Below are 26,752 nucleotides of genomic sequence, written 5' to 3'. Positions count from 1 at the left end.
TTAGAGAAGGAATAAGATACCTACAGAATCTCAAAGAACCTTCTTTCAAATTTCCCAGTAACACAAAGCATGGTAATTTTACAGCAGAGAAATCAGACAACACCTTAACCGAGTGATCAAAATCAATGTCACCAATAAGGGACAAAGGGACATCCCGTGTCTCTAGATGTGATTCCCTGAGGAGGACACAACCAGACCGAAGTGCATAATCTCAATCTAATCATGAACAGCCTGGGGAACCCAAATTGAGGGCTAGTCTATAAAACAACTTGCCTATATTCTTCAAAAATATCATAGGGACTTCTCTGGTGGCGCAGTGGTTAAGAATCAGTCTGCCAATGCAGGGGACATGGGTTCGAGCCCTGGTCTGGAAGATCCCACATGCTGCAGAGCAACTAAACCCATGTGCCACAACTACTGAGTATGAGCTCTAGAGCCCGCGAGCCACAACCACTGAGCCCATGTGCCACAACTACTGAAGCCCATGTGCTTAGAGCCTGTGCTCCACAAGAGAAGCCACAGCAATGAGAAGCCCACGCACCACGACGAAGAGTAGCCCCCACTCAGCAACTAGAAAAAGCCCGCGCACAGCAACGAAGACCCAACGCAGCCAAAAAAAAAAAAAAAAAAGTCATAAAACACATCAGGAAGGAAGGATAAGGGGAAGGATAAGGAACTATCCCAGATTAAAGGAGACTAAAGAGACATGATAGGGAAATACAATAAGGGGTCCCAGACTAGGTGCTGTCCTAGAGCGAAAAAATATTATTGGGACAACTGACAAAACTGGAACATGGACCGCAGATTAAAGTATTAAATGTCCTGAATTTGCTAACAGTACTGTGGTTACATAAGAGGATATCCCTGTTCTTAGGAAATACATAATGAAGTCTAAGGGGGATGTGTGCTATCTGCTCTCCAATGATTCGGGATAAATAAATAATATGGGTGTGTGTGTGTGTGTGTGTGTGTGTGTGTGCGTGTGTGTGTGCGCGCGCGCGCAGAGAAAGAGATGGAGGAAAAGAATACAACAAACATGGCAAATGATGGTAAAAATGGGTAAATAGTATAAAGGAATATATCATACGATTGCAGCCTCAAAGTAAAAAGTTTAAAACAACAACAAAAAAACCCAGCAGCCAAAACAACATTGAGGGGTATCAGTATTCAGCCTGCTTTAAGGAGCAGAAAAGTAATTCAACTTGTAATCTGTACTTCAAAATAAACAGTTAAATCTTTAGAAACATTTTACTGCTATCACTACCATAATCACCACTATTAACACTATGGAGCGCTTGGAATTAGTAAGCGCTCAGAAAGGTGCTTCACTTGCATTACCTCTTTTAATCTTCACAACTAGCTGAAGAGAAAGGCACTATAGTTATCCCCACTTAACAGATGAGGAAACTAAGATTCAGAGAGGTTTAGTAACTTGCCCAAATACAGACAGTAAGTGGCAGAACCAGGAATCCAACTAGGCTGATTACAAAGCTGGTAGATTTTATTACTATGTTAAACATATTTAATTATTATTTATTAATTTTCCTCAAAGAATGAGTGATGACTCTTAACCTATATGAAATTACAACAAATTAGTACAACATGCATGAATAACGGTTTCTTCTACGAATTAAAATTAAAACACTAATAAACCAGAGACATATATGATATTTTTAGTCTCCACAATTTACTTTATACTCTCTTCCAAAGGCTGGACTTGATAATAAATTCTTTGAAATAAAATATCCCCTAGGATGCTCTTTGAAATAATCTTATCAAATGTCTCATAAACCATTGGTTACTTTTTATGGACTGAATGTTTACATCCTCCCAAAATCAGAGTAATTCAATGTAATGGAATTTGGAGGTGCGGCCTTCAGGAAATAATTAGGTCATGAGGGTGGAGTCCTCATGAATGAGATTAGTGCCCTTATAAGAACAGACTTGAGAAGGATGATTGTTCTCTCTCTCTAACTTGTGAGGACACAGCAAGAAAATGACCATCTGCAAACCAGAAAATTGAGTTCTCACCAGACACCGGATCTACTGGCACCTTGATCTTGGACTTCTCAAGAAATAAATTTCTTTTGTTTATGATCTATCCAGTCTATGGTATTTTGTTATAGCAGCTTGAACCAAGATAGTTCTATTTCAAGTTTTTCTTCCTTTAATATATTTTCTTTCTTTTCATGTAAAGTGGTACAGTCTTAGTGTTCATGTTTCCTTTTAGTCTTGGGACCTCAATTTCACTTTAAAAAAAATAGTATCATTTGCAATACACGCCCTGGGGTCTCCCAATTAAGTGTACTATCATTTCCCTGCAGATAAAGGGTAAGCTGTTGAACATACCATATCTTTTATCCCAGTGGAATGTGAATGTCTATTTTAAAAAATGTTCAGAACAATAAAACATTTGCAAATATTTGCAGGTATTTAGGGAAATCTGATCATCTGACACTGTGAATGCCCATTCCAGAACAAAGGATTCCCAGCCTTGGCTGCATAATTTAACTACATACAAGAGGAGCTATTAAAATCCTAATGCTCAGCCCACACTCAAAACCAATTACCAGAACCCTGAACATGGGAACTGGGCATCAGCCATTTTGAAAGCTTCCCAGGTGATTCCAATGTACAGCCAAGTTTGAGATCCCTAGGTGAAGCATCTGCAGCCATAAAGAACTGTATCTTTTGTGTACAGATCTTAAGGACTCACAAAGGTTTTTAGAATTGGTCTCACTTGTTAAGGAGTGTACAGTGCAGCTGGCAAGTGAAGATGTGTGTGCTTGTAGGAAAAGGTAACTGAACGAAGCCCGAGGATGTGCTAAATGAATGTGATACACGGTAAGTACATCGAAGACCACATGGGGAGAGTCGGGGGTACTTGCCCCCTCCTGATGCAATGACAGGCTCTGATAAAAGCATGGCCAAGGAAGGCAACGCCGCCCGGGGAATGGTGTAAGTGCAAAAGTACTCAGGATATCCAGGACACAGTGAGGTGACTAATCTAGCTAGAGTGGAAGGCTCACTCTTCAGAGTAGAAGAGGTAAGTTTGGAGAAGTGGACTAGAACCAGCCCCTGTGAGGGCTCTGAGCAATAAGTCAAAGAGACTGGTGGCATACGGAGTCTCTAAAGAGATCTGAGTAACTGATCAAATGACAGCATGCATTTGGGACGAACGATGTCATGGAGCAATGGATTTGGGGGAAAGACTAAAACTCAATCTACTAAAAGAAGAACACAGCAGATTAGGTAAAATCATATATGTGAATCACAATCTTACACCTTCCTTCTCGGTTTTCCACAAGGGACAGAATTTTGGTTCTGCTAAAACTAGCATGGATCTCACCTGTTGTGGGACCACTGGCAGGAGAGACTGGGCAGGTGGAGGGTCTGTCTCATTCTCTGCCCCTTTGGCCTGGCTCCCAATCTCACAGTCGTAATACTTTCTGTAGCTATATGTTCCTCCTTTTTCTATGAAGTCTACTCCTACATCTGGGCAAGAGAATTCCAGGACAGGGTTTCAGGCAAGAGAAATTCTTTCTTATAATTTTTCTGGAATAAGAAGGATTTTGAGAAATTTAGTGATCTCTAGGTCATATCTAGCAATGAAGACTCCTAGGAATAAAAGGGGGACCAAACCATTCATTCATCCAAAAAATATTTACTGAACACACACCATTTGCTGCTGTTCTAGACAGTGGGGATATAGCAAGGTCTCTTTTCCAAACAGACAACTCTCTGGGCAATGTAGAGGAGTCACTCAAAAACATGACGGCAGTCTAGGGCTATACAATTTATAGCTAATCAATTACAGTGTCCTGCTAGAGACTTTTGAAAAATTAACAATAGTAGAGAAAAAGTCAAGATCCTTCACATAATGAACTATAAGCACCAGAAGAAAGTATAGGAAATATATATACAGAACGTTTTTTAAAAACTGCATTCGTAAGCCGCCACTATTGAAAGTGGATTTAAGCTACTAGATGTATCATGAACTCCTGGAACAGTGCTGGTATTTAGAAAGCCCTTAATAAAAATTAGTTAAATGACATTGTTACACTGAATGGAGTTCCAACTGAGGCAAGAAGGTAGTTATTATCCTGATTCAACTAAGCAGTGAGGTCACCTCTGCTGCCTGTATTCTAAACGCTTCCTTGCAAAGAGGGACATGTTCAGGTATCTGACCTTTCAATCCAATACTTTTAAAACCAGACCACAATGCTTGTTTGTGAAATGGTATCTTGTGAAACCATGACATCAAAGTCATTCACAAATCGTGCTCAGGTTTATTCAGAGATACTGGTGTTCAGAGGCTGGTTACGCATATGGACTGTCATTCCAGAGATGATCTTTGTGTTTGTACCATTTTCATTTTATAAATATCTAATAAGAATCTGTGCTTAAGAATTCACGCTTAACTACATGCATTAATTAGAAATGCCTATGACAAAATGAATCTGAGCTTTCACTGATAAAATAACCAAAGTGTTTCATTCATCTTTTTCTAAGTCATTATACCCTCTAGTTTATAGACAATTCCTATTTTCTCACTGTGGAGGAGAAAATTAGCATATTCAAGTACCCTTCATTAGTCGTTTCTTGTCTCTTGAAAGGAGCTTTACCTGCATAATGTACCGGAATCTCTATCTTTGGCCCAATGACATAGTGCCCCTCCTCCAAGCTATGGGCAGTGATGGTGGTCCACTGACGGCACGAATGAATCAGAAGGTAGTCATTTTCCCGCAGCCCTTCTATGCATTCTCCTAGAAAATAAATTTTATATGAGAAACTTAGAATTAGCGTCTGTTTACTCCATTCTCTGCAATAAAATTTTGTTAGTTAAAACTTCACTAATGGAGAAGTTGACAGTTCATCCCAAGATGAGAAAAAGTTCACTTTTGAGTTACCAATAAAAAAAGGCATTTCATACCAAGTTGACAACTGTACACACACAGGGTTCCATAAAAATGTTTCCCACTTATGTGCAAAGAGATTTTCAAATACCTCATTCTATCTTAATGATTGTATTTCAATGATAATAAAACAAACATTTATTAAGTGCCAACAGTAAATCGGACACTAATTAAATGCTTTGCATATATTATTTCAATGTAATACAGTAACATTATGAGGTAGGTATTGTTCCTTCTTTACAGGTAAGAAAAATTAAGGTTCAGAATGTTAAGTGTAGTCTAAGCTCACAGATTTAATAAGCAGAAAAGTGCAGATTCAGGACTATGTCAAAAAGATTCCAAAGCTATGTTCTTTTTTGGTCATGCCTTGCGGCTTGCAGGATCCTAGTTCCCCAACCAGGGATGGAACCCGGGTCCTCAGCAGTGAAAGTGCAGAGTCCCAACCACTGGACTGCCAGGGAATTCCCCCAAAGCTTATGCTCTTAATCACTACAACATACCTACCAAAAATATATAATAAATTTATCTCTCTGTTGAAACAGTACTTGAGATTAAATGCCTGTACCTCCTTTCAAATTTTATATGTTTTAGTATGGTACTGGTACAAAAACGGACACATAGATCAATGGAACAGAACAGAAAGCCCAGAAATAAACCCATGCACTTATGGTCAATTAATCTACAACAAAGGAGGCAAGAATATACAATACAGAAAAGGCAGTCTCTACAACAAGTGTTGCTGGGAAAACTGGACAGCTACATGTAAAAGAATAAAATTAGAACATTCTCTAACACCATATATGAAAACAAACTCAAAATGGATTAGAGACCTAAACGTAAGACCGTATACTCTAAAACTCCTAGAGAAAAACATAGGCAGAATACCTTTGACATAAATTGCAGCAATATTATTTTGGATACATTTCCTAGACTAATGGAAATAAAAGCAAAAATAAACAAATGGGACCTAATCAAACTCAAAAGGTTTTACACAGGGTTTCCCTGGTGGCGCGGTGGTTGAGAGTCCGCCTGCCGATGCAGGGGACAGGGGTTCGCGCCCCGGTCCGGGAAGATCCCACATGCCACGGAGCGGCTGGGCCCGTAAGCCATGGCCGCTGAGCCTGCGCATCCGGAGCCTGTGCTCCGCAGTGGGAGAGGCCACAGCAGTGAGAGGCCCGCGTCCGGCAAAAAAAAAAAAAGCTTTTACACAGCAAAGGAAGCCATAAAGAAAAGGAAAAGACAACCTACAGAATAGGAAATATATTCATAAAAAATGTGACTGACAAGGGATTAATTCCAAAAATATACAAACAGCTCACATAGCTCAACATCAAAAAAACAAACAACCCAATAAAAAAATGGGCAGAAGATCAAAATAGACATTTCTCCAAAGAAGACGTACAGATGGTCAACAGGCACATGAAAAGATGCTCAACATCACTAATTATTAGAGAAATGCAAATCAAAACTACAATGAAGTATCACCTCACACCAATCAGAATGGCCGTCATGAAATAGTCTACAAATAATAAATGCTGGAGAGGGTGTGGAGAAAAGGGAGCCCTCCTACACCGTTGGTGGGAATGTAAACTGATACATCCACTATGGAGAACAGTATGGAGCTTACTTTAAAAACTGAAAATAGAGTTACCATATGATCCAGCAATCCCATTCCTGGGCCTGTAACAGGAAATGATGAAAACTCTAATTTGAAAAGATACACGCACCCCAATGTTCATTGCAGCACTGTTTACAATAGCCAAGACATAGAAGCAACCTAAATGTCCATCGACAGAGGAATGGATAAAGAAGATGTGGTCCATATATACAATGGAACATTACTGAGCCATAAAAAAGAATGAAATAATGCCATTTGCAGCAACATGGATGGACCTAGAGGTTATCATACTGAGTGAAGTAAGTCAGAGAAAGACAAATATCGTATGATATCACTCACACGTGGAATCTAAAAATATGATACAAATGAACTTATTTCCAAAACAGAAAGAGACTCACAGACATAGAAAACAAACTTATGGTTACCAAAGAGGAAAGGTGAGGGAGAGGGATAAATTAGGAGTCTGGGATCAACAGATACACACTGCTATATATAAAATAGAAAAACAGCACAGGGAACAATATTCAACATCTTGTAATAACCTATAATGGAAAAGAATCTGAAAAAGAATATATATGTAACTGAATACATGTAACTGTAACTACATATACATGTAATATATACTCATATGTAATTGTAACTACACCTGAAACTAACACAACGTTGTAAATCAACTATACTTCAATAAAAAAAATAAAATGTTATGTTCTGCCAGTTCTCTCTGGCCTACCAAATTTCCCAATCAACTGAAAATAATGAAGCTTTATAGCATACACATGAAATTATTTTTTTTATTTTAATATTTTCTAAAGTAACTTTTCAGCTTTTCAGCCAATAACAAACTATTTCAAAAGAGAAATCCATTCCCTGAAACTTAAAAAATGTTCCCTTTTTTTTCTTAGATGCTGAAATAATCCATCCCATTAATCCTGGTTTAGTAATTTTAAATGCTAAAAAACCAAACAAACAAAAAAACAACAACTTGAAAAGACTAATTCCTTTATACAGAAAACAATATGCTTTCCTTATTTTTGACATTTATTATATCTCAATAATTAAAAGAATTATTATTGATTTCACTGTGTGTTCTGAAATGGCATTTATAGACTTCTCAAAAATTCTTAAAAGTATCAGTACTTTTTCAATAAATAAAGTAGAGGAGGCTGTAACGATCAACTTGGTTACCACAGCCATAAATTTTGGGAGGACCAGGTTTCATAAAGACACCATCAGGGGATCACTGGTACTCATGAGCCCTTTGCATCCTCTCTTTGTATGTAAAATCTTTAAAAAGAAAAACAAACAGGTTATTATTTCAGGCTAATAGGAAGCTGTATATCAACACGATTGTCTGACTTAACCATAATAACTTGTAGCAGTTTTTTTTTTTGGTTATGATTCCCCTTTAACTTGGAAAAGTGGCAAAGATTGCTAGACATCCAGTAATACCTCACTCACTCCTTGTCCTCAGTAACAGTCCTCTTATATTAGCTGGGCACATGGCTGCCCAGAATACAGACTACTGTTCCCAGGCCCCGTAACAAGTAGGTGTAACACAGTAACTAGGTTATAGCCAATGGGATGTAGTGCAAGTAGTATATGTAACTTCCAAGATATATATATAGATTTAAAATCTTTAATATACCAGAAAATCAACTGATTGTAGTTTATAATTCAATGCTTTTAGTATATTCACAGAGCTGTGCAATCATCACTACTGTTGAATTACAGAACATTTCTATCACCCCAAAAGAAACCTCAAACCCATTAACAATTATTCCCTACTCCCCACCCCAGGCTTAGGCAACCACTAATCTACTTTCTGTATCTATAAATTTGCCTATTTTGAAAATTTCATATGAATGGAGGTATAAAATATTTGAGCTTTTCTGTCTGCCTTCTTTCAATTAGCATGTTTTCAAGGTTCATCTCTGTTGTAGCATGCATCAGTACATCATTTTAATGGCCAAATATTTGATTATATGGATATACTATATTTTATTTGTCCAATCATCAGAGGATGGACAGTTGGACTGTTTACAATCTTGGCAGTTATTGAATACTGCTGATATGAACATCAGTATACAAATTTTTGTATGGACATATGTTTTCATTTCTCTCAAATACATACCTGGGGTAGAACTGCTGGGTCACATGGTAACTCTATATTTAACTTTCTGAGGACTCCCTGTTTTTCTTCCAAATTGGCTACACCATTTTACATTTCCACTAGCAATGAATGAGAGTTCCAGGGACTCCACATACTCCAACACTTGCTATTATCTATCTTTTCAATTATAGGCATTTTAGTGGGTGTGAAGTGTGTCTCACTGTGGTTTTGACTTGTATTTACCTAATGATTAGTGATGTCGAGCATCTTTTCATGTGCTTGTTGGCCATTCGTGTATCTTTTTTGGAGGAATGTTTATTCAAATCCTTTGCCCAATTTTAAATTTGGTTGCTTGTCTTTAATGCCTAGTTGTAAGAGTCTTTATTTTATTTTATTTTATTTTTAACATTCTGGATACAAGTTCCTTATCAGACATACGATTTGAAAACATTTTCTCACATTATATGAACTATACTTTCACTCTGTTGATAGTGTCCTTTGAACCACAAAATTTTTTAATTTTGATGAAGTCAAATTTATTTTTAATTTTGTGCTTTGCGTGTCATATTTGATAAATTTCTGCATAAGCCATGCATCATGAAGATTTAAAATATTTTATAGTTTTTAGCTCTTATATTTAGGTTTACGATCCATTTTGAATTAACTTTTCTGCATGCTGTAAGTAGGGGTCCAACTTTGTTTTTTCATGTGGCTATTCAGTTATCCAAGCACCAGTTGATAAGACTACTCTTTCTTCATTGAACTGTCTTGCCTCCCTGTCAAAAACCAATTGACCATAAATGTAAGGGTTTATTTCTGGTTTCCCAATACTGTTCCATTGCCCTATACATCTATCTTTATGCTAGAACCACACTGTCTTAATTACCGTAGCTCTGTAATAAGTTTTGAAATTGGGCAATGTGAGTCTTCCAACTTTGTTCAAGACTATTGTGGTTTTTCTGGGTCCCTTGCATTTCCATATGAATTTTAGGATCGGCTTACCAGTTCTTGTCTCAAAAGCTAGGATTGTGATAGGGATTGTGTTCAATCTATAGATCAATTTGGGGAGAACTGTCTGTCATCTTAACAGTATTAATGTTTCTGATCCATGAACATGGGATGTCTTCCCGTTTATTTAAATCTTTATTTCAATGATGTTTTGTAGTTTTTAGTGTGCAAGTCTTACACTGTTTTTGTTAAATTTATTCCTACGTATTTTATTCTTTTGATGGTATTGCAAATAGAATTATTTTAAAATTTCATTTTTGGAGTGTTCATTGCCAGTGTAGAGAAACAACTGATTTTTGCATACTGATATTATATCTTGAAATCTTGCTGAACTTGTTAGTTCTAATAGTTTCTTTTGTAGATTCCTTAGGATTTGCTATATACAAGTTCATGTCATCTGTAAATAGATATAGTTATACTTTTTCCTTTCCAACTGGATGCCATTTTTCCCCCTCTTTTCTTGCCTAATACCTCTGGCTAGAATCTCCAGTACCACACTGAACTTAAGTGGCAACCAAGACATATCTTTGGAGGGAATGTGCCTTTCTTTTCCCTCTTTATTCTTCCTGATGGATGAAATATGGAGGCGATTATCAGAACTGGAATGGTAGCGACTATCTCAGACCTTGAAGGAAACTTAGGGCTGAAATTGAGTGCATGACATAGCAACTGAAAAACAACAACAACAAAAACAGGCCCCTGTCACCTTGGGCAACACCCCAACCTGAACTTTTGGTCTTTGGGTCTCTGTGACTTGCAGCCAAACTCAAGCCTAAAATGATACAGGAGTATTAGAATAAATTAAGAATTGTGGTGCCTACATTATACAATCAAAATATGTAAACTAGTTTCAAAACAGAAAATAATTTTTGTTTTTCATCTTTAAGAAACCGATTGTATTAAAGATGCCTATCTAAGGATGTACTGTCTAAGCCTACCTCCCGGTTGTAAAATCTGAACAACGGCTGGTATCTAATGATTTTTACTTCAAAATAATCCCCCAGAGTTTACAGGAAAGAGCATTCATCAATATTATGCTTTTGATAATTTCTTTCAAGCTTCCTAACTGGTTTGTGGGTACAGAGACTGTATTACTTTTACTAACTCAAGTTTACTTCATAAAGACCAGCACATTACTCAAAAATTGCTAAAACTATTGTCACACATTGATAAGAACTCTTTACTTGTACCTAATTACAGATAAAAGTTAAATGTTAACTTACATTTGGATAGTTAAATTCACGTATTATGAGCTTTGGCTCTAGGTTATCTATGAATCTAAGTCAGGGGTATGGCTCTAAATGGGGTAATATCAAGTATTCCTAAATGCAGAGAGAAAAATAGTAAGTGTTCTTATATTAATGGCAAAAAGAAATCTTGAGAAAAACAGTGAAACAGCTTTCCTAGAATTTCCTAGAATTTACCATCAACAGAAGAATTTAATGTCAAGTACCTCAGTGATACCACATGCTGAGTGCCAGAGGAAGGAAGTCACTCCACAGCCTGTGGGTGAAGCGTCCATTTGACCATTACTAAGAATCAAGACCCAGTGGCTAAACTTCAACTCCTCCCCTTGTATCTCACTTTGGCCATGAACCTGCAGCACAGAAATTCTAGTGTAACCCATGATTAAGAGGTCCCTGTTTTCTGAAAATGAGTAGGAATGTCAAAGAAAGCAACTGAAGCCCCCAGGATATTTTTATTCTTGTAAAATATTCTGATTAAGTGAAGCCAAATATCTGCTGTCATGGCATGCTGACTAATCTAAAAGTGATGCCTAGTTCTTCTATTGACTGAAAGTATCTAAAGTTTAGAAAGATGAAACAAATGCTAAGAACTATTAAATCTGCACCTATCTTTACTTTGAGTGCACAGACATGAAACAACCAGGAACCCTGTCACCTCAACCAGATCTTCAACTCTTCAGGCCCAACATCATTTCTATTTCTCCTCTGATTTGCATTCCACAAGACCACCGGGTGTAGAACAGCTATATAATAAGTGCTTTCTGAATGAACAATCTTGGGTAGAAATGAGTGAGCATTCACATTAAATAGGTCTAAGTATAAATTAAGCACTACGGTCTTATTCAATATTTAAGCCCCTCGAGGAAAGCAGAGTATTTAGAAAGGCTGTTTTTTCAAGTATCTCCTACTGATCTCTTCCCACCCTAAACAAACATCCACAAATCTACACTAAGATCCCTTCTTTAGATGAATACTCTGTTCAAAGGCCCAAAAACTGTAACCTTGGGTTCTAAGCAAGTGAAAGAGTTTTTACATTTTACGGTTTACTGTGAAATCCCAACAAGAAGAGAAAGAAACAGAGATGAATTTAGACAAAACACTAAATGGTAAGGGAATCAAAGAACTTCATGGTGAAATCTAAGCAAAAAGGAATGTATAAAACAAAAGAGAAAGATGTTTAAAAAAGAGAGAGAGAGATTAAGGATATATTATTACCTCTTTTCAAATGAACCCTGGGACAAAGGACTCCCTTTTCAACAGTAGATTTACCAGGAATAATAGACTTCTGCTGTAGGAAACAGAAGTATGCCTACTTAAGGCAAATCTGAAATTTTATGCTCTGAAATACTGTACTGTACCTAATATTTAAAAGATAAGAATTCTATGTCAAGTGATTTTTAGAAAAACAGGTGAGCAATTGTAGTATCAGTATTTCTACAAACATTGACAATATACTAAATCTCTTAGTACAGTGCCTGGCACATACCATGGAATCACATTTCTGGCAGGTGAGGGAGGGGGCTCAGATTCACATAGGAAAATTACACTTTGCCCATCCATTAAAAGACAGAATATAGACATTCCTCTCTCCATAAGTCTGATAGAGCCCGTGTGTCCTCCAGTGTTGGACAGTGAACATAAGATGATGCATTTGGTTGGTGCAACACGTGTTATTTATCACATGGTGCGAGGCAATGTTATACCATAAAGTCACGCAGAGACCAAGCATCGAAACATGCAGGCATCATCCCAGCCTCCTCCAGACACCAAGCTCTGAAAAGGGAGGGCAGGCAAAGGCCAAATCACCAGGCACATTCCTAGGATCCCTCCTCCTTGCCCTGCCCCCAGCTCTTTGCTTCCACTAATTCAAATGAATGTATGATGATTCCACATGTTAGGTGGAAGGCAGTTTGGGATCTCAATAGGCTAAGAGTTGGAGCCAGACTTAGGTTTGAATTGAGATTCTAATATTTATTAACTATATGACTCTGGAAAATTATTTAACATCTCTGAGCCTCAGAATTCTCACATTTAAAATGATGGTGATAATATTGTAAGGAAGTTGGGATGAGTGGATGAGGATAAACGTGAAGGATCAGGATAGTACTGTATAGATAGAAAGCTCGTGAAAAATATGACTTTGACTTATTTCCTTCCTCAATTAGTTCCCTTTCTCTTACCAGCTGGACTCAGGTACACAACAGTTTCTTTCTCCAATGAGAAAATGCTCTGATAATTAATGTGCAATGATTTGCACTGTATGCTTCACATCAACTATTAAAATAAAGGGATGATTTTCACCAGGTGTAAATGTCATGTTAAATCCAACAATTTGGGACTTCCCTGGTGGCGCACTGGTTAAGAATCTGCCTGCCAATGCAGGGGACATAGGTTCGATCCCTGGTTCAGGAAGATCCCACATGCCGCAGAGCAACTAAGCCCATGTGCCACAACTACTGAGCCTGTGCTCTAGAGCCGCAAGCCACAACTACTGAGCCTGCATGCCACAACTACTGAAGTCCACGCTCCTAGAGCCCACTCCCACCTCTGCTATGGGATAGCCACATACTGCTCTTTTGCTTATTTTCTACATGTGAAATGGAGATAACAGACCCACTCCAATGGGTAACATGAGAAACATCTTCGACAGCAGGATATAACATCGCCAAGAACTAAGTCAATAAAGGGAAATGGAACAGAAACTACATCCTGAAATCACTTTCAGCATGATGATACGTTAACAACATGAAGAGGGTAAGTCCTTCCCTATCTCCCTTCAAAGCCTGGAACCTAGATGAAGAATCACAATAAGAACCAGTAAGACTGGGCTCAGGGTTTTAAAAGAGAAAAGGGGAAAAGAAATAGGATTCTCCTTAATTTAATGCAGTTGTGGCTATCAGAGCAACAGATGGAAAATACACTAAGTTGAGAGATGGTAACACTGCAGCTCTGAAGACCAGTAACCAGCATTAATAGAGAGAAATGCAGCGAGGGACAGTGTATCAGTTTTCTATTGCTGCATAACAAACTACCACAAACTTAGCAGCTTATACATGGGTCAGAAATCTGGCACGGCATGGCTGAGTTCTCTGCTCAGGCTGAAATCAAGATGCTGGCTTAGCATAGGGAGATCAGCTCCGTGCTTTGTGACTGCCTGGAGGGGTGGGATAAGGAGGGTGGGAGGGAGGGAGACGCAAGACGGAAGAGATATGGGAACATATGTGTATGTATAACTGATTCACTTTGTTATAAAGCAGAAACTAACACACCATTGTGTTTAACATCTAACAAAGATGTTAAAAAAAAAAAAAGATGCTGGCTGGCTGGATTCTCATCTGAAGCTCAGGCAGGGTGCTCTTCTAAACTCATTCTTTTTGTTGGAAGAATTCAGTTGCAGTTGTTTTCTTCTTGCTGGAGGAACTCTGGACTCTTAAAGGCTGCTCTCAAGTCCTTGCCCTGTGGCCCCCTCGCTACCTTAGGGACAAGAACCTGCCTTATGTTGAATCCCTCTCATGCTTTGAGTATCTCTGACCTTCATTTTCTGTAACCAGCCAGAGAAAACTATCTATTTTGAAGGGCTTGCCTGATTAGGTTGGGCCCACTAAGGATAATCTCTCTATCTCAAAGTCAACTAATTAGGGACCTTAATTACATCTGCAAAATTCCCTTTGCCATATAACATAATCTGGTATAACACCAGGGGATGGCCACCAAGGGGGTCACCTTAGAATTCTGCCTCCCACAGAGAGTGATACAGGAAGAAAGCTGGTCATTCCAGCACACAGCAGATATAGAATTTAAGTCAAGAGTATTATGGGTAAACTTTATGTTTCTTCCACAGAGGCTTTATAAGTAATCACAATCAATTTATACTTTGAGATATTAGGATACGAAACTGCTGTTACCTTGCCCAAGCTGAGTGGCACAGTCAAATAAGAGTGCAGCTCTGCTTATGTTTAACATCTCAGGTAGGCCAAAAGAACACAGTTCACTTAAGATTCTGGAGGCAAACAGAATCTAACGATCAGATAAATTGAGAAATGAATGCAGCTAAAACTTATTAGTCTGTATTTAAAAATAAAGCTTAAAATAATTTCCAACAATTTCACTTGGCTTTTTAAAATTAATTGGATATAATAATCAGAACTTTTAAGTAGTTTCAAAATTATTACTTTTTATATGATGCTTAGGTCCCAAGGTTTCTTTGCTACGTTCCTTTGATTGTACTTTTAAACCCTAGAATAGAGAGGCAAAGAACATTTTTTTCTGGAAAGCAAGTACAGTCCACTGACATGCAGAGAAATGTGCCTACCACTTGAACTCCATTCATCTGTACCTCCCTGAATGCATCTGACCACTGCTGGGCATTGGCTCCAAACGACTCCTCTGCTTTTTGGATTTCATGATGCTGACCCTGAACTGCCACCCTGGCTGGGATTAAACAACCACCTCACTCATCTGTTCCAAGGACCACCAAGAAACCACACACCTTTTCGGAGGTTTGTAAAGGGTACTTTCCATTTAGATTGTAAAGAATGGAATCCAAAGCTGGATGCAGGAGAGCTCCACAGCATTTAACTGCACTGGTTCAATACACAGGCTCAATACGCGTTTTCTGCCTTGGAGCTGTCTTCACTACAGAGAATCCCCAGATTAGTCCCACTTACGCTGACGCTGGAGTTCCCTCCCCAGTATTTCCACTGCACGGACCTGCATGGACCTATGTAGAGAAATATTTATAAATATTTCTGGGGAGATACAGCAAGGGCATAAGCCAGGGTCCTACAGATAAAGGGCGATTATGAATATAGTTTGAGCTATATTTAGCTTTGCCAATTCATTACTTTGCCCTGATAGCAGCTGCACTTAGAATTACACGCAACTGTCAGGCACAGGCCAACCCTGAGCTCCAGGTCTATATATCCAATTGTCATCTGGATATCACCAGCTGAACGCCCCATGAGAACCTGAAAACTTGATATATCTCAGAATGATGATCTTTCCTCCAAGAGCCCTGGCTCCTCGCATCTCTGTGTGGGGTAGCTCTACCCTCCCAGTCAACCAAGCAATCACTGCCAATGGTACCACTGCCAATGGTACCAATGGTACCAATGGTACCTCTTCCTTCATCACCTACATCGCATGGATGCCTACTGATCCAGAGGCAACAGAATGCAGTCATGACGGTGTGGACTCTAGAAACAGCGTGCTTCAGTTCACATCCCCAAACTGCCACTTGCTGGCTGTGTAACTGCAAGTTATTTAATGTCTCTGTACTTCAGTCTTCTCATCTGGAGAATGTAGATGATGATGATAAGAATAATAGTGTCTACTTCATAGGGCTGTTGTAAGGCTTACATGATTAGTGAATATAAAGCATTTACACCAGGCACCTGGTACAAGGTGAGCCCTCAATAAACCTCAGCTAATATTATTGCTGTCATTATTCTAACTCAGTCTCTGGGCTCCATCCCTTTCTACACATCCCTCTGCTCTCACTTAATGCAGGCTCCCAACAGCTCTCAGCAGGAATATTGTAAGGGTGTTTCCATATAGATTGTGGCACCCCTCTAACCTAGCTTCCATTTTGCTGCAATTAGAGTCTTGCAAATGCAAATCTACTTTCATTATTACTTGGCTTAGAAATCTTCAATGGCTCTTCACTGTTGAGAGAAAAAAGTCCAAAATCCATGGAGTACAGCATGGAACCCTTCCTGACCTGGCTACAGTAATCACACTGGGAAGGTCTGAGGCATGAGAGGGCCAAAGAAGGGCCCATAGATGGAGACTAGCACAGCCCTGTGTGCTATCTATCTCGGGTGTCCATGGGCTTTTCTCACGCTCATCCTGTTGCCCAGAATGCCCTTCCCCCACAGTTGTTCGAGCTAGAAATTTCAGAGTCTAACACTGCCTTCTCTGTCATCTTTGCAAGACACCAGTTCTTCCTTACTTTCTTCGAATGTCTCCTTAATGCCTAGGATAGTCTCAAGTCCATACAAGACTTTCCCATGCTAGGTGCAGCTTACCTTCCCAGCAAGTCAACCTCCAGCATGTGATACAAACAGAACTAGCTGGGGTTCTCTGAAGTAGTTTCCTTAAGGGATCTGCTTCTCTTACATGCTTCCTTCGGCCTAGGATGGTCTACTATCCTTTCTCCATCTGGTAAAACCCCATTCTTGGTGAAGTCCTCACTGGTGCATCCCTTCCATTTTCCATCCCACGGATGGAACTGTTTCCTTCTCTTACTCTGCTGGCACTCTGTACGCATCCTTCCCAGGGGCCTTCTAGCTGTAACGACATTTCATGATTGTGGGCCTGGCTTTCCGTGCCAGGCTGGGAGCTCAAGGTCTTGGCAGCCCAAGTACTTAATACTAAGTCTCAATTTACATTTGGGGAATAAACTCCTGTATAATTGGCGTTCTGCAGTCATTTTTCACTCTTTAAATTCAGAATGAGAGTCTCACCATGTGATAACTATTTCTTACAGAATAGAATCTGGGATTTTGCTACCATATTATCTAAAACTCAAACAAAGCCTATCAATCCCTGGCATAGACTGTTAGGAGAAAGTTAATGTAAAAAAGGTGGGCTCATCATATGAGGCAACTTTTTTTTTTTTAAATTCTGAATGGAGCAGAATTTTACATTTAATTATTAAATTAATTTAAAAATTAAATTTTAATATATAAATTTGGAATCACAGAATTTCAGAGCTAGAGGGAAGCTTGGAGAACCTAAACGTCACCTGCCTTCATTTTATATTTGAAGAAATGGACACAAGGTTCCCAGTCAGTTAGTGGCAACTGAAGACTTCCTGTTTCTTAGTCTTAAACCATGCAATCTCATTAAGCCAGATGAAAAGGAAAACTAAACAGCCTGTTCTATAAATGATTTACCCAGATTTCACACGAGCACATATGCAGTCCACCTAAACTGTGTATCTCAATATAGTTTCAGAGTAAACCCAGCCCAGATGAATATTGTGAAGAACAGAAAAGACAGACAGCTGGTTCTGAAGTCTGAGTGCAAAGTTTGAATCCTGACCCAATACTAGCTGCGTGATCCCAGTTAAGTCACAATAATCTCGGAAGCAGTTTTCTTTTCTTTTTTTTTTTCGGTACGCGGGCCTCTCACTGCTGTGGCCTCTCCCGCTGCGGAGCACAGGCTCCGGACGCGCAGGCTCAGCGGCCATGGCTCACGGGCCCAGCCGCTCCGAGGCATGTGGGATCCTCCCGGATCGGGGCGTGTACCCGTGTCCCCTGCATCGGCAGGCGGACTCTCAACCACTGCGCCACCAGGGAAGCCCTCAGAAGCAGTTTTCTAATTGAAATGCAAAGAACAGAGCCTCTTTCATAAATTGTCTGTGAGGATTAAATGAGGACGTTGATAAGTGCATTCTGTGAATCACAAATGCCACACAATTGCCAGGTATTAATAAAATAAAATATAAGGTAAGGTATTAGTTTACACTGTATTTTTTTGGGGGGGGTTAAAAGAGTATCCTTTTATTTTTTTTAAACATCTTTAATGGAGTATAATTGCTTAACAATGTTGTGTTAGTTTCTGCTGTATAACAAAGTGAATCAGCTATATCTATACATATATCCCCATATCCCCTCCCTCTTGCATCTCCCTCCCACCCTCCCTATACACTGTATTTTTTTTAAGCATTGAAAACTAGTCACTAGTTAATTGTTCTGTTTATCCTTATATCTTTCTCTCTTTCTTTTTTTTACTCCAGCACTTGTTGTGCTCATTAGAATTGCACTAGATCCTAAGTAAGGAAAAGAAAAGGAAGGGATGTATTACTTGAATACACAAAACTTCAGGTTTTCCTAAGGCCCTATTGCAGTGACAAAATACAAATCTCTCTTTAAAATAAGGTCACCAGTATATCATCAGCCTACAGCTGTATAACACAGACTGCTACTTACCCATGTATTCAGACAGGCTACAGGCCTCACACAAGCTCAGTATCAGGGAAGCACAGAATCTTCAAGTTGCAAGGGGCACTGGGGGTCATCTAAACCCATTTTTAAAGCATATTTAAGTGAGAAACCTAGCTAGAAAAGAAGTCACAAATCACTATACTATTTTATATTTCAACACACAAGTTAATTATTTCATAGGTTATACCTGACTATAGATTATAGATGTGTATTAATAAATGGAACTACATTTGAATGTCCCACAGCAGTACTTTCATATGCTACAATCTATGATAACATTAAACTTGAGACAGTTAGCTTATGACACTGAAATATACATAAAAATATTATTAAAATTTTTGAGTTCTTTCTCCCTTTACTTATGATTATAAACTAAGATACCAGAATGGGATCAAAGTCAAGGTCAAAAGAAACAGGAAATAATCAGGGATGTATCCCGGGCTACAAATCAGTACTGCATGAATTTGGTTAACATAAAGCAGTTTACCAGGGCCTGATACATTTCAAACCAACACGGAAAAAAATTGGCATTAACTATACAGAGATATAAAGTATATCTGCAACCAGATAAAAGCATTTTCTCTCAGCATATATATTCAAACGAATGAATAAAATTTTTAAAATAAAGCTTTAAGCATGGCTTTATCCTGTTGTCAACTTACATGTAAATAGAACTTGTAAACATCAGATGTTTTACCCACTTTCCTTCGTGAAACATCCTTATAACATTCTCTTAATTCAGCATGTTGTCAAATAGTACTTATTAAGCACTATTCTCAGCAAATGAAAGAGAACAGCCCCTTGTTCTGTGTTGTAATTTGGCACAGACAACGTCCTCCCAGGCCAGCCTTCTGAAGGGTATATCAGGGCTGTTCTAAAGAAAGATCACAACAGTAAGTCCCCCAAAAGGCACTTAAAATTCTGTACCAGTCCCAATTAAGTGTCTGTGTGATTGAGTAAATGTCAACCAAATCATCCCCCGGCTCCTCCCTTCCACTATTTTCACCCCAGTGGGCTGGCACACATCTGTTAGTTACCACTCACTTACACAGTCCACTATAAATGTGCTTAGGATTTTGTATACATTTCACTTTTAAACTCTATTAACTCAGCAGCTCTCACTTAAAAAAAAAAAAAAGAAGCTTTTCCATATTTAGTGATAGGAAACAGTTATTTAACCAACTGGCTAAACTGTCATCGTGGTATAAAAATCTTATTTGGAGATTTTTCCCATTAACAACCGTGAAGATCTCCCTAGGAAAAGAGTTTCTATTTTTAAATGTAATTTAATACTGTTTGAGGTAAACAGTGATTCCAAGTATATATGACAAACATTGTGGAGGGGACACCTGCCTCACGAGTCTACTAATTATTCAGGTCTAAGAGTCTCTTTCAGTGGCTACAAGAATTCATTCTGTGCTCTGTACCACCTCGTAATTTGGAGCAGATAAAGAAGAGAAACAGGCATGAAAACGTCAAGAAATTCAAGATGGTACAAGATTTTAAAGTGCCACCTCTGTGGCCAAGATTTAAGTCCATAGGTGTGCAGTGAAGCCAACCTCAAAAGAATACAGCCAAACGGTCAAGGACCAAGGCTGTCTAGTCCAGTCAAAGATATGTGGACCAGCTAATCTGACTACAGATTTCATGCCTTGCTCTCTCTGCAAGGAGTATTTCTTTTTATCTAACCCACGTCTCTCTGGCACCATTCCCCTTTCTTCAGTCCTTAGTGAGAAAGGAAACAACTACTCAGTATCCTTCTCATGACAACCCTTCACATATGCGAAGACTTATTAAGTGGCCTCTTGAACTTCTCTTCAAACGAAAGATTCACAACTCCTTCACCCTTTCCTCATGGGCCTTATTTTTTTAATAGTCCTTTGGTTCCTGCTATCACTCTTCTCTGGATCTTGTCCAGTTTTCTTTCTTTAGTTCTAGAGCCCAAAAGAAAATAAAATGTTCTACTAATGGCCTGGCTGACAGCAGGCAAAAGCAGGATTGTTTTACTGTTCTTAAAAATTATATTTTTTTACTTATTAAAATGTGCATTTCAGGATGTAAGGTAAAATACACACATGACAGCAATTCTTGCTTCAATTTATACTTCACTTTATTGTACACAGGTTTGTTCTTTCCATTTCTATTTTCTACTTCGTGTGAGTTTCAGTCTTCAAATGTGTTACTACTTTATTCTACAGAAATTCTTCTTTTTAATTCTACTTCGAGCTTTCACAAAGTAATCAACTCAATCAGTTTAACATTCCCTGAATAGCTAATGAGTTTGCCAATTATTTTATCAGTTCACTCCTATGTCTGTATTTCCCTCATTGCCCCAACTTCTAACCATGGCTTCCGCGAGCTCCAAGTTTAGGAAAGCCACATACCACTGCAAAGCAACAAAATGGATATCAATTTAACTAGATAGGGGCTTTGCACTAGTGAAGTTGCATTTTACAAGAAACACATGTCATCTACTAAAAATTAATAGTAACTACCATTTAGTTATCAGTGATGAATTTCCAGGAACAGTGTTAAGTATTGTTTTTAAAAGTCAATAGCTGTAAAAACTCTTTTCTCCAAATTTATGGATGAGAAAAACAACAGCTCCAAGAGGTGAAATAATTAGCCCAAGATCACTCTGTTAATAAATGACAGAGCTGGAGAGAGAACCGATAGTGCTTGACCACGGTGATATATAAGGTAGTTGTGGTCTGGTTGTAACACCAATACCATAAGAGGCATGAAGAGCAAAGCTGGTAGAAGCAACATGCTTACCACCCACTACCACACATGCAAACTTCCACTCCAAAGGACTGTATCAGTCTATTCTGCCATGTCACAAAAATTAAAGTCAGGCATATGGAGAAAAGTGATACTTTGTGTTGAAATTAAGCATCTAACCTTAGAGAGAAAAACTGGCATTAAACTCACTGAGACAGCTAAAATGACTCACAAATATTTCCCATTTTCCTTCCAACCATAAAAAAATGTGACCTTTCAAAAATGCCACATCATTTACTAATATATTAAAGCCATATTTTCTAAATCTGAAAGTTAAATTTCTTAGGTCTCAAAAAAGTGGTAACATACAACAGTATGGAGAAAAAAAGGGGTCCAGGGCAATTTAAGAAAAATTGCATGAGAGATATGACTATACATGGAGGAAAAGTACATTATAGAGAGTTCTAAAAATGGTAGTGGATTATGTAAGAAGAAAGGCATTATATTTTTAAAATATATATATAATTAGCAATGCAGTGATCTTTGAGATACACAGCAGCCACCTGGAGGAAAACTGTTAGAACAGTATGACAGCATGTGAAGGAAAATGGTTGAAAAGCTTATTATATTTGCAAGTTTGATAAACTGTGTAACCTACCTAAAGGCCACACACCATTATTAGAGGTTTTAATTATAATAGGCCGGCAAGTTTAAACATGGCATTGTAATAGATCACTTCGCAGGGTTCCATCTAGTTTAACCCTTCATCAATAAATGTCACTCTTTCCCCACAGAGAAGGAACCCCATAGAACATTTGGACTACATGCCCGACTGCCCGGACACAGCTGATTGGCTCAAGCGAGGACACATGAACCCAAGATGAGCCAATGAGATCATTTTCCATCTTTTCAGTTCCTTGTTTCATCCTTTGCTGCATTCTTGCCCTTGGATTTCATGATACTCCAGTATTCTTTTCTGATTAAGCAGCTTGAGTTTGTTTTTATCATTTGCAAAGCCCTAGCCAAAGTATACATTTTCAAAAGCATTTATGGAATGAATTTTATGTTTCTCTGGGTACTGCCCCTTTCCCTGAAAAGATAACTCTCTAAAAATGAAGACTATGGTGATCACTTACTTCCCTTTACTACTGGGGGACAAAAAGGACAAGGTCAATTTTGGAGATCTCGAATCTATTGCCCATATTATGGCTTATTATCTCCATCAAAGAATAAAGGGAAATGCACCAGTTCAAATTTGTATGCACTGGTAGGCTTCTTGTATCTCAGTAACAAGTTAATTCAAACTATATATCATTCTACACTAGCTATTAGAAATCCACTCCTCTTAAATCTTCCCCCTGATAGTCTTCCTCCCCTCCCCCCCACCACTAATATTCTAAATCATTTTAGTGACATTAACACCAATGATCTGCCACTTAGGATTATTTCTCTCCTAAGAATCAAATATATGTAGTTCACAAGTCAACCTCAGCACTCTGGATGATGATGTCCACCTCCCAGAATCACTGTCCCCGGCACTCAATAACCAAGCCTGAACCTTCATAACAAGACAAAGCCCTTCTGCAAAGGAAGCCATGGTCACCGCAGAAGGAGAGGCTGCATGCTATTCTGAATTCAGGTGCTGCCAGGAGTCTCACAACACAGTACTGTCGAATTCTAAAAGTGATTTCAAGCTGAGAGAAACCAGAGAGCACTTCAGTTCGCCGGCTGTGTTTCCGGCCTGGGACCTTGACAACATTTTAATCTATGTGGATAAAGAACACTTTACTTCTTTAATGAAAAGCACTGATCCAACTAGAGGTGAACTTTAATTCTGAACAGAGAGCCTTTCTAGCTCACCCCTTCCTGGTGCAGGGGAGGAATGACATTCTTTAATCTTTATTGCTATTGACCTAGAGTATACATGTAAAAAAGCAAAAAAAAAAAAAAAAAAAAAAAAAACCCAGCTAAATACTTGGTCACTTTCTGTACTACAAAGATTGGTAAAGACATTCAAAAAAAGACCAGAAATCATGGTTTGTCATAGACAATCCACTAACAAGAAATCCAGGAACATGTTACCATATCCAGTCCTGATATAGTAACAATTTGGTTTCCAACAGCATGTCACAGCATTATATCTTCATTTGAATTCTGAAACACAACGGATGTCACTGGAAGTTTTAAGAAGCCTTGTCTGGGACTTCCCTGGTGGTCCAGTGGTTAAGACTCTGCACTCCCAGTGCCCGGGGGCCCGGGTTTGATCCCTGGTCAGGGAACTAGATCCCGCATGTCGCCACTAAAGATCCTGCATGCTGCAACTAAGACCTGGGACAGCCAAATAAATATTTAAAAAAAAAAAAAAAGAAGCCTTATCCTTTTCTGTTAGCAAATGCATTACAGGATAACTGTCATGGCATAATCACCAATCAAGTCCTAGAATACTGTAAATCAGTCTGTACTATAGCACTGCCATGAGAATGGACAATAGCATTGCTGAGTGAAATCAAAGTGAGAGGAGGCTGGTGACTGGAAGAAACAATTGACACTGAAGCACAACTCTGCATGCGTCAGACCCAGAAAGCAGACCAAAGGCAGTCATGTTAGGGTGTGCTGGTGTCTCAGGGTATCTTAAAAATGTGAAACCCAACCTTTAAAACATTCTTACCAAATGAATCTGACTATATTACAAATGAATGGCACACATAAATACACTGAAGGGGATGGATGGAGCTGACCCTACTAGCTTCAAAAACCATGTTTTTAACTTGCTATTGTCATGTTAAAGAATAAAAGACCTGTACACAAATACTGTACACTATTGCTAAATTTGTCTATGGGCAGAGAGGAGCTCGGCAGGTCCCTAAAACTCTCAGGAGAGGAACCCTCTCTGACCAGAGAAGTGGTGGTCCCAAGAGGATGGGCAAATCACTGTTGCTTTTTTATTTCCCTGGCCTCTTGCAGCATTCCCCTGGACACAAATGCAACTGCAGGTAGTGCAGGGTAGAGGAAAAACTAGAGCTTTGACTTCTTGGCTAGAGGACTGGGAAGTGGGCTCCCAAGGAGCCAGAAAATGCCAGCAGGATCACAAAGAGAAGGAAGCTCAAGAGAGAAATTTTGCGAAGTTGTACAGCACTCCTGGGCTCACCTCTGAGCTGCGCATGGTTCTGACTTTCAGCAGCCTACCAAACGCCTTGAGCGCTAACTGCAGCATACACCAATGCCCAGACCCAGCCTGGCTACAGGGTGGGGCACAAGGAAGTCAGATCCAATTAGCACTGCAAAGGTTGTGAAAACTGAACTGTCAGTGGAACCGCAGCCTGAAAAGGCAGGTGGAAACTTGTAACCTGAACCTAACCTGTTGAATGTCTGCTAACGCAAAGCAGAACCCAAATCAATTTTCTGCTTAAAATTTAAACAAGACCTCAAGATCCTGAATTTCATAAAAGGACATTCAACATGTCCCACTTAAAAACCAAAATTATGTGGCACACAAATGACCAGGAAAACATTAACTTGGAAGGGAAAAGACAGACACCAATCCAAGTACTGAAATTATGAGACAAAGGCTTTAAAGCAGCTGTTAAAACTATGGTTTAAGAAGTAACAGTGAACACTCATGAAACAAATAGATAAAACGTCTCTCCCTAAAACCAGAAAATATAAAGGAGAAAATGGAAACATTAGAACTGAAAAATACAGTAACTAAAATATTAACTGATGGATTCTATAATAGAATGCAGATAATAGAGGAAAATGTCAGTAAATCTGTAGATAAATCAATAGAAATTATTCAACAGAATAACAGAAACAGAAAGAAAAAAAAAACAGAAAGAAACAGAAAGCAAAACAGAAACAGAAACAGAAAGAAAAAAAACAAAAAGCAAAAAACAATAAAACCTGAACAGGTCCTCAGGATCCCATGAGAATATACCAAAAAGTCTAATATTCATGTCATCAGAGTCCCAGAAGGAGAAGAGAAAGAACATGTGCTGAAAAAAATGTCTGAAAAAATAATGACTGAAAGCTTTGAAACCTGGTAGATATAAACTTACAGATTCAGAAGTCTCAGCATACACCACACTGAATAAGCTCAAAGAATTCCAAGCCCTGACATATACTATCAAACTGCTGAACACTGAAGATAAAGATTAAAATCCTGAAAGCGGAAGATTATAGTGACCCATAGTCTAGGAAAACAATGAAATGACTGCTGACTTTTCATCAGAAATCATGGAGGCCAGAAAGAAGTAGAACATTTTCCAAGTCCTGAAAGAAAAGAATTGTCATCCAGTGAAAATACCCTTAACAAATGAATGTGAAATAAAAGCCCTCTCAGATGAAGAAAAACTAAGAGAAAATTTGTTTGCCAGATTTCCTCTTAGAAAAAAAAAAATGCTAAAGACAGTTCTTCAAACAGAGAAATGGTACTAGAAAGAAACATCAGGAATAAAGAAAAGCAACAGAAATGGTAAATACCTGGGAAAAGAGAGTATACTATTCTTCTCCTCTTAATTTCTATAAAATTTGTATGGTGGTTAAAAGCAAAAATTAAAACAATGTCTTTTGAGATTTTCAATGTGCGTGGGATGCTAATAAAGCAGCAATTAGAAGGATACTTATAACATGAAATGCTTGTACTATAAAAGTAGAAAGGTCTGAAATCAACAACCTAAGCTCCAACCTTAAGAAACTAGAAAAAGCAGAGAGAGATAAACCCAAAGCAATCAGAAGGAACAGAGCAGAAATCAAAGAAATGTTAAGAAGAAGAAGGAAATGAAAGCAGAAATCAATGAAATTAAAACCAGAAAAAAATAGAGAAAAAAATCAATCAAAGCTAAAGCTTAACTCTTTGAAAAAAACCAGTAAAATCGGTAAATCTCTAGCCAGGCTGACAAAGAACAAAAGAGACAGAAAAACTATCAACATCAGAAAAAATTATCAACATCTGGCTATCAATAAGACCCAGCAGGCATGGAAAGGAAAACAAAGTAAGCACATAAGAACAACTCTACACACATAAATTCAACAATTTAGATGAAATGGAATAATTTCTTGAAAACCCAAACTATCAAAACTCACTGAAGGAAAAAATATATAACCTGATCAGTCTTCTATTAAGGAAATGAAATTTGTACTTAGAAAACCTTCTCAAAAAAGAAATCCCAAAGCCCAGATCATTG

The 26,752-nt window shown here is 38.4% G+C and overlaps 1 protein-coding gene across 2 annotated transcripts in view; it reads right to left on the bottom strand.

Annotated features, from left to right (window-relative positions):
• The window catches only part of GAREM1 (GRB2 associated regulator of MAPK1 subtype 1), a 206,443-nt gene that overhangs the window by 136,707 nt on the left and 42,984 nt on the right, over positions 1-26,752 (bottom strand). For both annotated transcript variants that reach the window (XM_030876493.2, XM_030876494.2), the window contains exon 2: positions 4,626-4,766. In XM_030876493.2, the coding sequence (XP_030732353.1) occupies positions 4,626-4,766 (141 nt within the window). The remainder of the gene's footprint in view (positions 1-4,625; positions 4,767-26,752) is intronic.

Source organism: Globicephala melas, chromosome 13 (assembly GCF_963455315.2).
Source record: "Globicephala melas chromosome 13, mGloMel1.2, whole genome shotgun sequence".
Classification (NCBI taxonomy): Eukaryota; Metazoa; Chordata; class Mammalia; order Artiodactyla; family Delphinidae; genus Globicephala; species Globicephala melas.
Note: the sequence above shows the minus strand (reverse complement) of the source record. Positions and strands in the feature narration are given on the sequence as shown.